General features: G+C 43.2%; 1 protein-coding gene across 2 annotated transcripts in view; it reads right to left on the bottom strand.

Moving 5' to 3' along the window:
- Nucleotides 1-735: 735 nt before the first annotated feature.
- Nucleotides 736-14,702, bottom strand: part of CCDC81 (coiled-coil domain containing 81) — a 28,392-nt gene continuing 14,425 nt past the window's right edge. For both annotated transcript variants that reach the window (XM_048841725.2, XM_048841735.2), the window contains 8 exons: nt 14,399-14,522; nt 11,472-11,618; nt 9,723-9,830; nt 8,851-9,020; nt 6,400-6,478; nt 5,232-5,458; nt 4,442-4,567; nt 736-1,041 (listed from right to left, as the gene is read on the bottom strand). In XM_048841725.2, the coding sequence (XP_048697682.1) occupies nt 900-1,041; nt 4,442-4,567; nt 5,232-5,458; nt 6,400-6,478; nt 8,851-9,020; nt 9,723-9,830; nt 11,472-11,618; nt 14,399-14,522 (1,123 nt within the window). In that variant the 3' untranslated portion in view covers nt 736-899. The remainder of the gene's footprint in view (nt 1,042-4,441; nt 4,568-5,231; nt 5,459-6,399; nt 6,479-8,850; nt 9,021-9,722; nt 9,831-11,471; nt 11,619-14,398; nt 14,523-14,702) is intronic.

Here is a 14,702-nt window from a genome sequence, read left to right as displayed (position 1 = left end):
GAGCAGAGGACTCAGTTGCAGAGCTTGTATTCAAAATGAGGCTTGGAGCTTAGGATTTTCTAAAAGGCTTGCTTGAGCTAGTATTTCAGCAAAGCGCCCACAGGGCTCCTCACACCCAAGCACTGTAGCACATCGAAGGGGTGAAGCAGTTCATCTGGAAATACTTATTCCACTTAGTACCCACAATATTTGTGGGATAGCAGGCAGGCTGTGTAACAGAACTTCCTTTCAGAATGCCTCTCGCTATCAGACTCCACAGCAGAGATTAATGTTAACTGGCATCAATGGTCGATATTTAGGTGAATTGAATGGTTTGAAGAGCACCAGTCTATGTGAAACCCTGGTGAGTGAAATTGTCTAGACAGCCAAATAGACGACGACATGGACAGTGGCAGTGGAAGCTGCCCTACCAGCAAGGCCTGCCCTCGGATCAGGAGGTACAACAATTTGGTGTGAGATTAGGTCAGTCTCCATGCCGATTCGGTTCTTCCTCTTTGCTGAGATTGCTAAGAAGGGTGTTAAATAGGGGTAGCTGTCCCCTAGATACTGGACCGAGGACACCAACTCCTTTCCTACAGGGTACTAAATGGTGATCAGAGAAGTAGCAATTGCTGATCACTTAGTGCCAACTTGACAGGATAACAATCTCCTGCTCCCCACGCTGTCTTCTTTCTGCCCCTCCAGATCTTACCATCAGTTCAACTAACCTACAGATCTGGTACCAAAGCAAGGAAATTACTACTTTGGAACTTTGTTTAATTCAACATAATTCTCATAAAAACCTAAGTCCGAAAGCAACAATCTTTTGAGCAATTTTCATTGAGCTGTGAGACATAGCTCACCACATTCAGGGGGGAAAAATCCCCAAGAAGAAAACAAAAATAAGGTGAAAACTTGCTTTAAACCATTAACCGGGATCCTGGAACGTATCTAGACTCTGACCACACATTGGATTCCCCACAGTTGGTCGTGCGCCTCTTACACTGGAAACAGCGTCGGTATCTCTCGCACTGGTCAAGTAGCATAAGCTTGTCCCCAGCACTAAAGTTAAAGAGAAATGTGTTAAATGTTGTTGACTAAGGGAAAACAGAGAAATAAGCTGCACCAATTCAGCGTCATCCCCACTGCAGTCAATGGGAATTATACCTGCTAATGCCAGAGTTGCAACTGGTTCTCTGTCTGGGTCACGGATCACACAGAGCCCTCCTGTACAATACAGTTGGAGGGTAACGTTTGCAGCTGTTCATATGGGGGCTGAGAAAGGCAGCCCTTCAACGGAAGTAAACCAGTGCAGAAGGCATCAATGCAGTACACAGTTGACTGCTGCGAGCCTGTTTGCTTGGAAGGTGGCATGAAAGGAAGGCCAGCCTAAGCTGGACTTTGGAGCCAACCTTTTGGTAAATCTAGAGAGCCCTTTAGACTCAATCCACTTATGTATAGGGTGCCCTAGAGGTGTCCCTCTGTGTGTGAGCTGTGCCTGATCAGCAGTTTTGATACAAGGCTCCCAACGGACAAGGCAGAGCAGAGTGGTTCTGGCCCACAAGAGGTGGCCGCAGGAGACCCACTAACTCAAAGGCACCTCTAAGGCCACTTACATCATCTATGGCAAATAACAACACACCTAATGTACTTAGTTTTTATTGGTCTTTGCCAAATGAAGATTGCTGGCTCGCGTCAGCGAGTCCTTAAAACAGACCTGGTAAACAAAGGTAAACCTCTATGCCAGTGATTCCCAAACTGGGGTTCGTGAACCACTGGGGGTTCGCAGAAAAAAAATTCCCTCATGGTGGACAGAGCTGTCCCTAGAGATCCCGGGCAGCACAGGGCCAGCAGCCCGCAGCCCCTGAACTTCCAAAAGCTAAGCAGATCAAAGCAAGCATATCTATCACACTGAGGAGATTTAAACTTCAGGACTCCTTATAAGAAATGGAAAGGGAGGTGGATATTTTTTGCTGTTTTTAAAATTAAATAGGCAGCTAGTATTGTTTGTAAAATTATGATGAAGAATAAGTTTAAGCTTTGTTGTAACATGCGTGGTTTGTCTGGACTGCTCAAGACCTGAATGCTTGTGTAGGAGGAACGCTTTGAGTTGGCTTCTTAAATCCCTTCGTGCTGTTTCACATCTGATACTCCTTGATGAAACCTAGGAGCCTTGTCTTAGTATAGGCAAATATACTCAAAGTGATACAAGCTAGGAAAGTGAGATCTTGGAAGAGTGTTGCCGTTTTCATAATGTAATAAAAATACTGTCATGATAAATAATAACTAATAATAAATAGTGTGTAATAAGCATGTCATCAAAACAAATTTTATATTTCCAAGATCACTGCTTTTATCATTTATACTCAGGTGAAGGAGAAATATCCCTGGAAACATTCATTTTTAGGAGAGCGTTCGCGGGTTGTTAAAGTTTGGGAACCACTGCTCTATGCACTAGCCACGCAGCAGGAGGTATCACCCTCTCTGTACTGCATTAGAAGGCTAGCAGCGTCCAGCCATGGCAGAGATCTGGCTGGCTGCGAGATGCTAAGTGCTTTAGAACATGGCATTAAGACATTCCACCTGGGCTGTGGCAATGGAGCACTAAAACACAACCTGAAGTGCCTAGATATGCCTCTTATTAGGCTCTTTACACTTATTCATTTTTCAGAAATCTTTTTAAATCCACCTTGTTTGGCACTTTATGCAGCAACGATTCCCACCTCTGGAAAACCGGAGTAGACAGGTGAGAAGATAGGAAGAGAACCTATGGATATCAAAGGGCCTAGGTATCCCACTAGGATTTTAACCTTCAGCAGGTTTGGAGAGATATTACTGAAGGAGTAACCTGAAGACAAAAGGTTTAACACAGGTAACATTGAGGGCATAAGCTGACAACAGATATTTTAGGCCAGTGGTTCTCAACCAGAGATATGCATACCCCTGGGAGTACACAGAGGTCTTCCCAGGGATACATCAACTCATCTAGATATTTGCCTAGTTTTACAACAGGCTACATAAAAAGCACTAGCAAAGTCAGTACAACTAAAATCTCATACAGGCAATTACTTGTTATACTGCTCTATATACAATCCCCTGAAATGTAAGTACAATATTTATATTCCAGTTGATTTATTTTATGACTATATGGTAAAAATGAGAAAGTGAGCTATTTTTCACTAGTAGTATGCCGTGACACTTTTGTATTTTTATGTCAGATTTTGTAGCAAGTAGTTTTTAAGTGAGGTGTAACTTTGGGGTAAGACAAATCAAGACTCCTGAAAGGAGTACAGTAGTCTGGAAAGGTTGAGAACCACTGTTTTAGGCCATAATTTGACCTGCAGAGCCTTGGTGATGATGCACAGGATGGAAAAGTCCAAGCTTCATTGTCAGAGCCCTCGGTGAGTTTCCAGGGCTGCCTGTTTGAAATAACATCTTTTTACTTGAGCAAATGTGATCCAGAAATCAGTGAGAAACCGTGAATATGGAGCTACTTGTATAGGAAAGAATTGCACTTTAAAACTCAATTCTTTTGGCTAGCCTTCCACTAACTGTCATCTCCTACTTTCTTGCCATCCACCCAAACAGAAAACAGACAGTATAAAATGTCAGTACAAATCCGCAATAAAAATCCTGGAAGTGAAGAATGCCAATCCTATGATTCTGTTCAAGCTGAGTATACAAACAAACATTTTCTTGCCCTAAATCCGATTGGCAGTGACTTTGGGTGGGGAGTATCACCTTCTTCTGCAGTGTGGGGCACTGGTCATTTGCCAGGATTAACTGGGTATATCTCACTTAATCAAGTCCCTGCCATTCCGGGGGCCTAGGGCCCTGGTGCACCTTGGCCACTCCTGTTCTCTGCCTGTGGCCACATAACAGTTTTGTCTCCTATGGGCTATGATATTTTGGTCTGATTTTGGTTGCTGGGTTTAGTGTGCAGGTGCAGGGTGGTGTTACATAAGAATATAAGAATGCCAATGCCAGGTGCCCCAGAGGGAATGAACAGAAAATCATCAAGTGATCCATCCCCTGTCACCCATACGCAGCTTCTGGTGCTGGTGACCTGTGACCAACAGGAGGTCCGACAAGATAATTTAGTGATCCCACTCTGGCCTTAAACTCTATGACTAGGTGCCTATTTGTATCTCTAGGCACCTGAATACCTTTAGAAATCTGGTCCTTACATCCATTAGCTTGGAGATAGTGGTGGACTCAAACTTCTTACATGGTCCAGCTACTACAGTGGGACAAAGGCCTGTACTGTGTTATTATGGTTTTGCTCCTAACCCATTCTAGAATGAAGCAGTACTGAGATCAGTTATGGGGTTGCCACTTCCCTGTGCTCTGATGGCAAAGCACTGCAGCACGTGCGACTGGCGAAAGGATGGGCACTGTAGCAAAAACGGGGAAAAAAGGAAGACGGGAAAGGGGAAATCCCCTCAGTGTTCAGGAATCTTACCGCTCAAATAGCTTCTCGTCAACTTCCCTCAGCCTTTTCATTCCAGCGCTTTTTTGCCAGTCGTCCTGCATTGCTAAATTCATCTGGAATATTTTCTCAAACTGCGCTCCTCTGTCTGCAATCCACCTGAAATGTTATTGAAAAGGTCTCTCCTACGATTCATGGATGAATCTATCTCCCACTCCCCCACTCTGTCAGTTTGTCCCTGGGTTTCTTTAACCACAGCCCCAGCATGGTGGGCTGTCTAATATGACTCCCTCTCCCTGCCAGCAGCAGAGCTGCTGGAGGCTCTGACAAAGTTAATGAATTGCACATGGACCGAGAGCACTACCTGAGCCAGAAACCCTCTGGTGCTTAGAAACCCCACACAGCCTGGGGCAGATCTGGTTGCTCTTGGCAGAGCCTATGAAGGCCTCTAGCTCAGCTGAGAAGATTAACCACAAATTCAGGCACTTGTCTGAAATGTTCAGCCAGAAATGGGCCCAATCCACAAAGTTCAGCTCTGGACTTGCACAGACTGAATCAATCCCAGCAGAAGGCTCCAAGTCTCTCCACTTAGACCTGATCCAGCAAAGCACTTAGACACAGGCTTAAAGTTAAGCATATGTGTGGTCCTATTGTCTTCAGTAGGAACTATTCACATGCTTAAAATTAAGCCTGTGCTTAAGTGCTTTGCTAGACTGGGGCCTTAAAGAGGAGAAAATGCACCCTCCTGCCCTACCCCAGAGCCCTGTGAGGCAATTTCGTTACTGCTGTTGAATTTTCCCCAGGCTTCATTGGAAAGGCTTACTCTCTCTTGGCTCTCTGCAGCATGTCAGCTTCTCTCCTCTGCTCCACCAGCTGATTGAGGATAGCCGTCCTCTTCTGCTGTGCTGCGGAGTGCAGCTGGTGCTTGTAGAACTCCCGGGCTCGGTGCCTTTTTTCTGCAAGCTTCTCATTGGTCATATCACTCTTCCCAAAGATGAGATCTGCGGAGTCAGGCTCACAGACCGGCAACTGTATCGGCTTCAACTTTATCTGTATGAGGTTGATAAGAAGACTTTACCATGATGGAACTAACCTCACACATGGCTCTGAAAACTTTGAACGACAGAAGCTAGGGATGGGAGAAGACCTATTAAATCAGCTAATCCACTTTCTCAATTCTGGATTTAAATGCCACAACCAATGAGGATTCTACTACTTCCCTTGATTATTTTATAGTTCAATGTCAGGAAGCATTGATATTCAAGTCCATATTTTTCCTTTTTAAATATCACCTTATGGAGGAGGCAGCATGATGTACTGGATAAGGCACTGGACTGGGAGTCAGGACACCTATGTTCTATTCCACCTCTGCCACTAACCTGTTCTGTGACCTTGGGGAAATCCTTTCACCTCTCTGCGACTCTGTTTCCCCTCCCGCCCTTTGTGTGTTTTGTCCATTTACTCTGTAAAATCTTCAGGGCAGGGACTGAACACTGCCTAAGCTCTTGGAATCTAGTGGCAATCTAGAAATTCAAAATTTCTCAAAAAAAATCCATGATGACTTTGTATAGCTCTACTCAATCCAAACAGATACCTCTACATAACTAGTTTGAGGGGGGACGGGCTATTTTCTCAGCCAGCAATAGAAACATTGTAAACTGCACCTCATTTTAGGTGTTAAATAGACTCACCATCTCAACAGCTTTAAAATACTGGCTAGAAGGATAATTCTTAAAACTTTGGAGGATCTTATTATTGCTTATATCATTATAGAGTTTTTTAATATGTCACTTCAGATATGGTATATCTCCACCCTTCTCCACAACTTTCTGAAAAACATTCCAGTTTTTAAAGAGACATAACTTAGCCACATAATAGGTAGGAAAGTTATCAAACACAAGATTTTTTTTTCATTTTAAAAACTTTGTCACTATCAGGTCAGTGGACCTGGCCTGGTGAGGAGCACATAATTATTAATCACAAGTTTTTACCTGTGTATCCAAGGCCCTCTTATAGCACTGCATTTCTTCCATCTTGCCCTTCAGATATTTAGCTCTTTGGGCAGCTAGCCTAGAAATAAAAATACAAAAGAGTCACAAGAGTTTTACTGAGGTGATATTTTGAAGAAATACAATTCATCCAGGCATGCCCTGTGAAATACAAATCTGCCAATAGTATAGCTGAGTCCATAACATTTAGCTACCACGATTCTCTATCTTACCAAGATGGCTCTGCTTCCTCGAAAATTATTATAATAATAATCATTAATAATGATGACTTCCATGATAGAGTAAGACAACTTATGACACTGAGCTTGAGCTGTGTGCATCACCCTTGCTTCCATGCAATAATATAGCAACAAATCTCTGGCCACGTCAGATTATTAGGATTCTCACTATGATGCTGCCTACCTTGGCAGCTTGGACTTTCCTAAATTCAGCAGGAATAGGACTGAGACCTCCTCATGCTCCAAAAACACAGTCAGCCCCTACTATGTGATCCAAAGGAAGCCTCCATTGGCTATTAGCAATATAGGGCCTATGACACACAATGTAAATGGTCTGATTCCATCTGGCAGAGGGCAGTGATATGCATACAGTAAACCCTAGCCAGCTAATTTGTTAAATCATTGTCCTTGTGTTTGAAGAGACAAAAAAACAGTTCATAAGTGGCTGAACCTCTAGAATTTCCTACCATAAGAGTAAAGTTAATCTGTGTAGGAGACAGAGCATTCTCAGGGCCAGTCAGAGACCACGGGATGAACTCCCCTAGGAACCAAGAACCATCACAAACCTCCCTCTACCTTCCACTCCAAATGCAAGGAGCACTTCTTCCACCTGCCTTCTCTAATACAAACACAGAGTAGCATGTAGGTAAACAACACACAACAAAACTGAACCCGAACCAAATCAAGAAGTTACACTGCACATATAATTATATCACTTAATACACGGCTGGAAGGCACGCCGATACTATGGCAATAAGAACCTACTTAGAAGCGAACGCTATACAGAATAGGAAGGTGAGGCGATAACATTTTACTGTAGAGAATGCTAACTGGAGTAATTCTATAACAGAATGAAATGACTGCTACCCATTGCCCTGATTGGCACAGAGTGCCTGCTTGTACTGCAGTTATGCATAAATGAGATGCAGGGAAGACACAATAAACCAGAGTTGATTCCTCATGGTTACAATGTCCTCGTTCACCATTTCACATATTTTTCTTTTCAAATCCCATATAGTGGTTCAGCTTGAATTTTAGCTCTGGCTACAAAAACCTTTGGCTCAAATCAACATGGAAGCTACTGCCACGTAATTAGCCTCTCTCTCCACACCCACGCACATAAATTCTGCCTAAATTGCTTGTAGAGATATTGCATTACACTCACTGCACACAAACATTGTTAAATCTGCATCTTTACTTCTCTCTGAGCCAGATTCTGATTGCCATTACATTAGTGTAAAACCAAAAGTGTCTCCATTGACGTCAATGGATTTACATCAGCATCAGCGAAATCAGAATCTGGACCCTTATGTTTATTTGTGAGCCTAATATTACTTTCGTCTACCTTAGCAATGACACTGAATAAGACACACAGAAACAGTCCTTACCCCAAGAAGCCCCTTTTCTATCATACAAGATTAATCCAAGTCATTCTGAAGTCAACAATCCTGATCTTTGTGCCATTTCATATAAGGCAGTAGTGGCTTCCCCTCATTCCCCATACTAATTGTATAGGAGTAAATTGGTGAATGTAGACTTTTAAGGATATTTATGGGATGGATTGTTGTTGTATATGTATCTCTTTGACCTGTACTGTAGAACTGACCTGTAACATCAGGTGCTTAAACACCAGTAGGTGGGTGGAATGATTCGATAGGTTAGACTGGATAGAGACACAATAGGAATATTTTAAAATCATATTTCTGATCACATTCTCACGGGGATCCCAATCCAGCATTCAAAACAGAACAGAACAAGGGCTAGGTAACATTTTTTGTGCAAATAGTTCTTTCATTGAAACATGCCTTTTTCAGGGCACCAAAGCTATTCATGAAATTCAGGTTGAATTCAGTGAACAGTTTCAGCTGGGGAAAAAAATGGAAAAGAAAAATCTGAAATGTTGGCATGGTCCGTTTCCAAATGTCATTTCAAATCAACATTCTAAACATTCAGTTTCAGCCCAAACACTATTTTTTTCTTTGGTTTTTGTTTTGGCGAGAAAAAATGAAAAAATCAGTTTCTGTTTGACACTAAGTGGTTTGGCCACAGAACCAAAAAATAAATTTTTCACTCAGCTCTAAACAAGACTGGCTTTACTACCATTGCCTCTGGGTCCTAACTCTAGTGCCAAGGGCAAGAGATGTGTAGAATGGACCCACTCCCACCAGCACCACACCCATTTCCTACCCTAGGCAGAGACAGCAGGCAGACTTACTCTTCCGCAAGCTGCACTTGTTCCAGCCGATCCATCAGCTCTTTGTCCTGCTTTAGTTTTGCCTCCTTCTCCTTCTTATCCTCCATTTGCTTCAACAAGTCTTGTGAATACTCCTCTTGCTTGGCATATGGGGGAGGGCTGGGCGGCCGTTTAACGAAAACATATGATTTCTGCAAGGAAAGAAACACATTTCATATCTGAAGGGAGAAACGAGATAGAAGACGATACCATGAAAACATGGCATCATTTCCTTAAATATGAACACTGCAGAACCATTTCAGGCAGAGATGCATTAGCAGTACCCAGAAAGGGGACAATCCCATCAGAACCAGGAGAATCACCCCAAAATTCCCCTTGGATGGTGGCAAAATGTTGACAAAGGTCTCACTAATGCCCCCAAGTAGCCCAACCACTATCACTATTGTTATTACTGTGCTCCAGTACGCTGTGCTAGATAATGTTCACTTACATCGCAGGAAAGTCTGCTGCAGTTTCCACGGTATGCATCTGATGAAGTGAGCTGTAGCTCACGAAAGCTCATGCTCAAATAAATTGGTTAGTCTCTAAGGTGCCACAAGTACTCCTTTCCTTCCATTACAGGAATTACTGATGATGTCCTGAGGCCTGTGTTAGGCAGGTCAGACTAAATGATAACAAAATCTGAGCATCACTGCTAAATGCGTTAATAGTCTCCCTTGCTGAAAGTTCTCACACTGAAAGGGTTTGTCTATTAATGCTTTGTGTGACCCAGTTTCTTATGTTTCTTTCCATGTTATATATACTAATGGAAAGTCAATACACAGCTTGGGCAGAAAAGTTACCAGGATGGGACTATTCTTCTTAAAAAACAAAACCAAACAAAAAGCTCTTACATGAAATTCTGTGGATTTTTCATTCTTGTGGTTTCTCATTGCTTCGGCCACCCCTAGATTAAAGGCAGCGTTTTTTTGGTTCTGTTCTCTGTTCGCCAAGAACTTCATCTATCGTGGGAAGAAAAGAAAAGAGATGCATTTTAAATGAAGATGTGAACAGAAGTAATGTCACTGCACAGCCAGGAAATCCTCCAGTAGTGACATGTCTATTCTCTGGACATGCAGTTTACATTCTTCCTTTTATAATGAAATAGATAATTCTGTACATTAAAGACCTGAGCCCCAGCCCACTGAAGTCAGTGGAAAGACTCCCCATGGACATCAATGGGCTTTGGATCAAGTCCTAATAGTTTAGGTCCTAATATTATTTACCACACCATTAAAAGATTAGATTTACATAAAATAAGAATATTACTGGTAACATTTTAATACTTTCTAAAACTAATATATTTATAGTGAATAATGACAATACCACTTAGCTTTCTACAACACTTTTCAGCCCATAGACCTAAAACTGCTTTACAAAGGGAGTATCATCATCTTCCCTTTACAGATGGAGAAATTGAGGCACAGAGGTTAAATGATTTACCCAGGGTTACACAGCATGTCAGTGGCAGAGCTGGGAACAGAACCTAGGTCTCCTGACCACTAGGGTCCTACTTACTAGGCCACATAACCTCCCCTAAGGGCACAATTCTCTTCTCCAATCCACCTGGCAGATTTGTGTGTTGATATTTTGCTGTATATTTGGAGGGGTCAATTTATGTCTCTTTGAGAGCTCAGCATTCACAACTCTTGTGATTTTATAGGCAGTCTTGTGATATTTGTTCTTTTTCTTAAGCTCCCGCTCATGAAATAATGTGACTAGGTGAGAAACTCAGCTCTCACTTTTTCTTTAAAAAAAAATGTTTCTAGCCGTCATGGGTGCAGCGAAAATGTGACCCAAAAGCCAGGAGGCAAAAACAAAACAAACAAACAAAAACAGCTAAATTTTTATTTTTTATTATAAAATCTCACAGTTTTTAAGCCATTCCCATGAGTTCTGAATACTTAACATGCCAATACTTGGTCTGCACATGGTGACTGAAATGCTTGCCAATGCCAAGGACCTAGCACAGGGCCTTTTGAACCATTTAAGCCCTCAAGCCTCTGGGGCTGAAGTGGTGCACAGAGTCTTGTGTGCGGCCTCTTCATTGGAACACATTTCACTCCCAGACCAGCGAATGTAAAGAACTGCCATGCAGAGAGAATTCTGCTGTAAGCCTTTAGAACTCTGGGCAGAAACAGAGATTTCTGCGAAGCAACAATGTGATAGTTAAATTAAGGGCCTGGTCAAAAGCCTACTGATTTCAATGGGGCTCTTTCCATTGACTTCAGCTAGCTTTGGACCAAGACCTTGATGCAGCAGGTCTCTCTTTATTCCCTCATTTTTTATTTAGAATTTTTCTCTCAGAATAGCAAATAGACAAGCACCTACAGCAGTGGTTCACAACCCACGGGCCATTTGTAGCCCAATCAGCACACAGCTGCAGCCCATGTGAAGCCTTCGGGCCATACAGGTAATATATATAGTGTGTGGATGCGGCCCACATAACAGAGAGGGCAGCATATGTGGCCCACAGTGGCAAATAGGTTGAGATCCACTGATCTAGATACCTTTCCTGCCGACTTCTTTGAAAGATTCAAAACTCAGCTCCCCCTGGTGGTAGGAATCCTGTTTCTCTGAGTGCTCCAAATTGCATGGAATACCTGCTGCCTATGAAGAGCCTCCTGGTCTTTCATAGTTTGGTATTGCACCAATATTCTGTCATCATCCTGCTCTTTCCTCCGCCTCTCTTCGCTGAAGTACGCTGGGATGTTCCTCTGAGCACGCTGCATACACAGGTAGCACATTTCCTGGAGTCCCCATAGAAATATAAAAGAATGCACATTACCGTCATCTCTTTTATTTTTTCACCCTCTATTTACCCTTCTCCTGCAATGAACTTCCACAAGTCTTCAAGAAAATCCAACCTTCTTACAAATGGTGTTTTAATTAAAAATACTAGAGGGAAATTATTTCCTCCTTACTAAGGACAACTAGATCGGGGTGGCCAACCTGTGGCTCCGGAGCCACATGCGGTTCTTCAGAAGTTAATATGCAGCCCCTTGTATAGGCAAAGACTCCGGGGCTGGAGCTACAGGTGCCAAATTTCCAGTGTGCCGGGGGTGCTCACTGCTCAACCCCTGGCTCTGCCACAGGCTCTGCCCCCACTCCACCTCTTCCTGCCCCCTCCCCTGAGCCTGCTATGCCCTCGCTCCTCCCACTCCCGCTCCGAGCCTCCTGCACACCATGAAACAGCTGATTGGGAGGTGTGGGGAGGGATGGGGAGGCGCTCATCGGCACGGCTGCCGGTGGGCGGGAGGCGCTGGGAACGGGTGGAGATGGGGAGCTCATGGGGGGCTGCTGACGTATTACTGTGGCTCTTTGGCAATGTACATTGGTAAATTCTGGCTCCTTCTCAGGCTTAGGTTGGCCACCCCTGAGCTAGATGCACAATTCCTGTGCAGTGGCAAAAAACTTATTTTGAAACTCAGTTTGCTCCTAAATCTGATGGAACATCTGAAAATCCCATCCCTGATAACTATTAGCACTCCTAGATCTGGAACAGTCTGCCCGTGCAAAAGATTACATGGGACCAACGGCAGGAGATATACATGAAATTGACAAAAAAAACCCCAACCTACAAGCCTCTCTGGCAGAGCTTGGCAATGGCTACACTTGCAGCAACATGCAGGGTACGTGTAGCTACACACCGCAGTGAAAGGCTCTGGCAGTGGGAAAAGGCTCCAGCAGCTCCCCAGTGGTGGAGCCTTTTCTCGCGGGCTCCCTCTGCCAGAGCCTTTCCCTGCTGCTGGCATCTTTCACTGCAGTGGAGAAAGGCTCCAGCAGTGGGAAGACAGTGGGACACTACACTGCTAAAAATAGAGACATGGGAGGTATAGCTTGGGTGTGTAGAGAGCCACGTAAGGTACAGACCCTAGCATTCCGGCATGTCTTTACTCGCCTAAGCCTTACCCACCCCGCTCTCCACCACTGTTTATACCTGTGCTAGCTGAGTGCGCTGTGTCTGGGCTCTATTCACTGCCCCAAGTGTCGACCTACCCTTATCAGCTATGTCGTTTTAGACTTTATAATTTCCAACCCAGAACATGCAGTAGAATCTTTCTAGATCAGCTTGGCAATCAAACATGAACACAACAAAATCACAGAAGAGCCTGGTTTTGCGTATAGTCAGACATGCACAAACTGCAACATTTATATATATTAGTGAGCAGGGTTCTACAGCGCACATTGCAGGTGAGAGTAACAGAAAATTTTCCCAGCTGTTAGTATATGTGTTGTCTGTGTTCGGCTGGCTGGTTAGTTAAATATAGGACAAATTAGCTAGTGGCCAAGATTTAAAAAAAAAAATAGCCTAAAGTTAAGCTCCTAAATCCATATTTAGTCTCCTAAATCAGTGGCCTGATTTCAAAACTGCTGAGCAGCCACCAGCTCCTATCGATCTCAAGAATTAATATACCAGCATTACGAGGACATAAGCCCCAATCAGAAGTGCTGCATGCTCCGAACTTTTGACAATTTTTATAGATCCTAAATATGGATTCAGGAGCCTAATTTTATGCTCCTTTTTTTTTTTTTTTTTTTTTTAAGATCTGACCTAATCAGTGTTGCCAGCTCTCGTGGTTTGAACATAGGAACAGTCACAGTGGATCAGACCCAAGGACCATCTAATCCTGTATTCTGTCTCTGATAGTGGCCAGCACCAGAGTTATAGATTCTAAGGCCACAAGAGACCACTGTGGTCATCAAGTCTGACCTTCTGCATAACACAGGCCAGCTATAGGACATCCCCAAAATAATTCCTGTCTGAACTACAGCAGATCTTGTAGATAAACAACCAGTCCTGATTTTAAAATTGCCAGTGATGGAGAATCCATGACAACCCCTGATAAATTATTCCAATGGTTAATTACCCTCACTGTTAAAAGACACTTCAGAGGAAGATGCAAGAGCCCCTAAATAGGCAGATGTGGGATAATCTGCCCCACACACAGGTCTCATCCTGGTCTCTCATAGTTAGAGGTTGGCTCAAACCCTAAATCACGGATTTTAATATCCCTCCCAAAATGTTTGTAGTCATTAATTATGACAACACTGGATACTCTTGATATCCACATAAATATCTAATCCCTTTTTGAATCAAAGTGCAGTGTCCCCACATTGCTTTAGTAGCTCCCAGAAAACTTCAAGGTGTAAAAATAATTGACAAAATATGCAACCTTCGCACTTGTTTTGGCAAAACACTTGTGCACAATAGGGAAACTATTTATTTTCTACCTCCCATAACTGCTAATGAATGAAGAGCCTTATGGTTAACATTTCCATAATAACCAGGTCTCAAATGTATTCCTATATGTTTCTTCAAAATAGAGTGCTGACCAGGATTTACTCATACTTGCATAATGAACTGCCTGTTTTTTTAAGTAAGATCCCATATGGCCTATAAAAACAGCCATTGACTGTTATAATGAACAGCCACTAGGGACAGTTTTAAAATTGACCCCCCCAGGTAACCACGTTTTGCTGCGATTAAAAAGTGACATAATAAGTAAATAAGATCCATATATTGTACCTGTCCAGCCCTACCATGATCTTGACAAAGAGGGGATGGAGTTCTGGGTCCGGTAGCATGAATTAGGTTGGGACCGCAGTCCGTTTCAGTCTTTGAGAAACACGGAGAAGCAGGTGATGTTGCGCTAGGAACAGACAACAGGACATGTGCATCAGTTTATTACAAAGGCTGTGTACAGACACCAACACACTGGGCATAAGGCAGTTTTGCAATGGAGTTTGGAACATCACTGAGAAACTAAACACATGTTCATGAACGCACACCAGAGGATAGTGTCCACACACAAAGAGGTGGCTTAAGATGA

This window comes from Caretta caretta, chromosome 1 (assembly GCF_965140235.1).
Source record: "Caretta caretta isolate rCarCar2 chromosome 1, rCarCar1.hap1, whole genome shotgun sequence".
NCBI classification, from domain to species: domain Eukaryota; kingdom Metazoa; phylum Chordata; order Testudines; family Cheloniidae; genus Caretta; species Caretta caretta.
The sequence above is the reverse complement of the archived record's forward strand: the minus strand, read 5'-3'. Positions and strand labels throughout refer to the sequence as shown.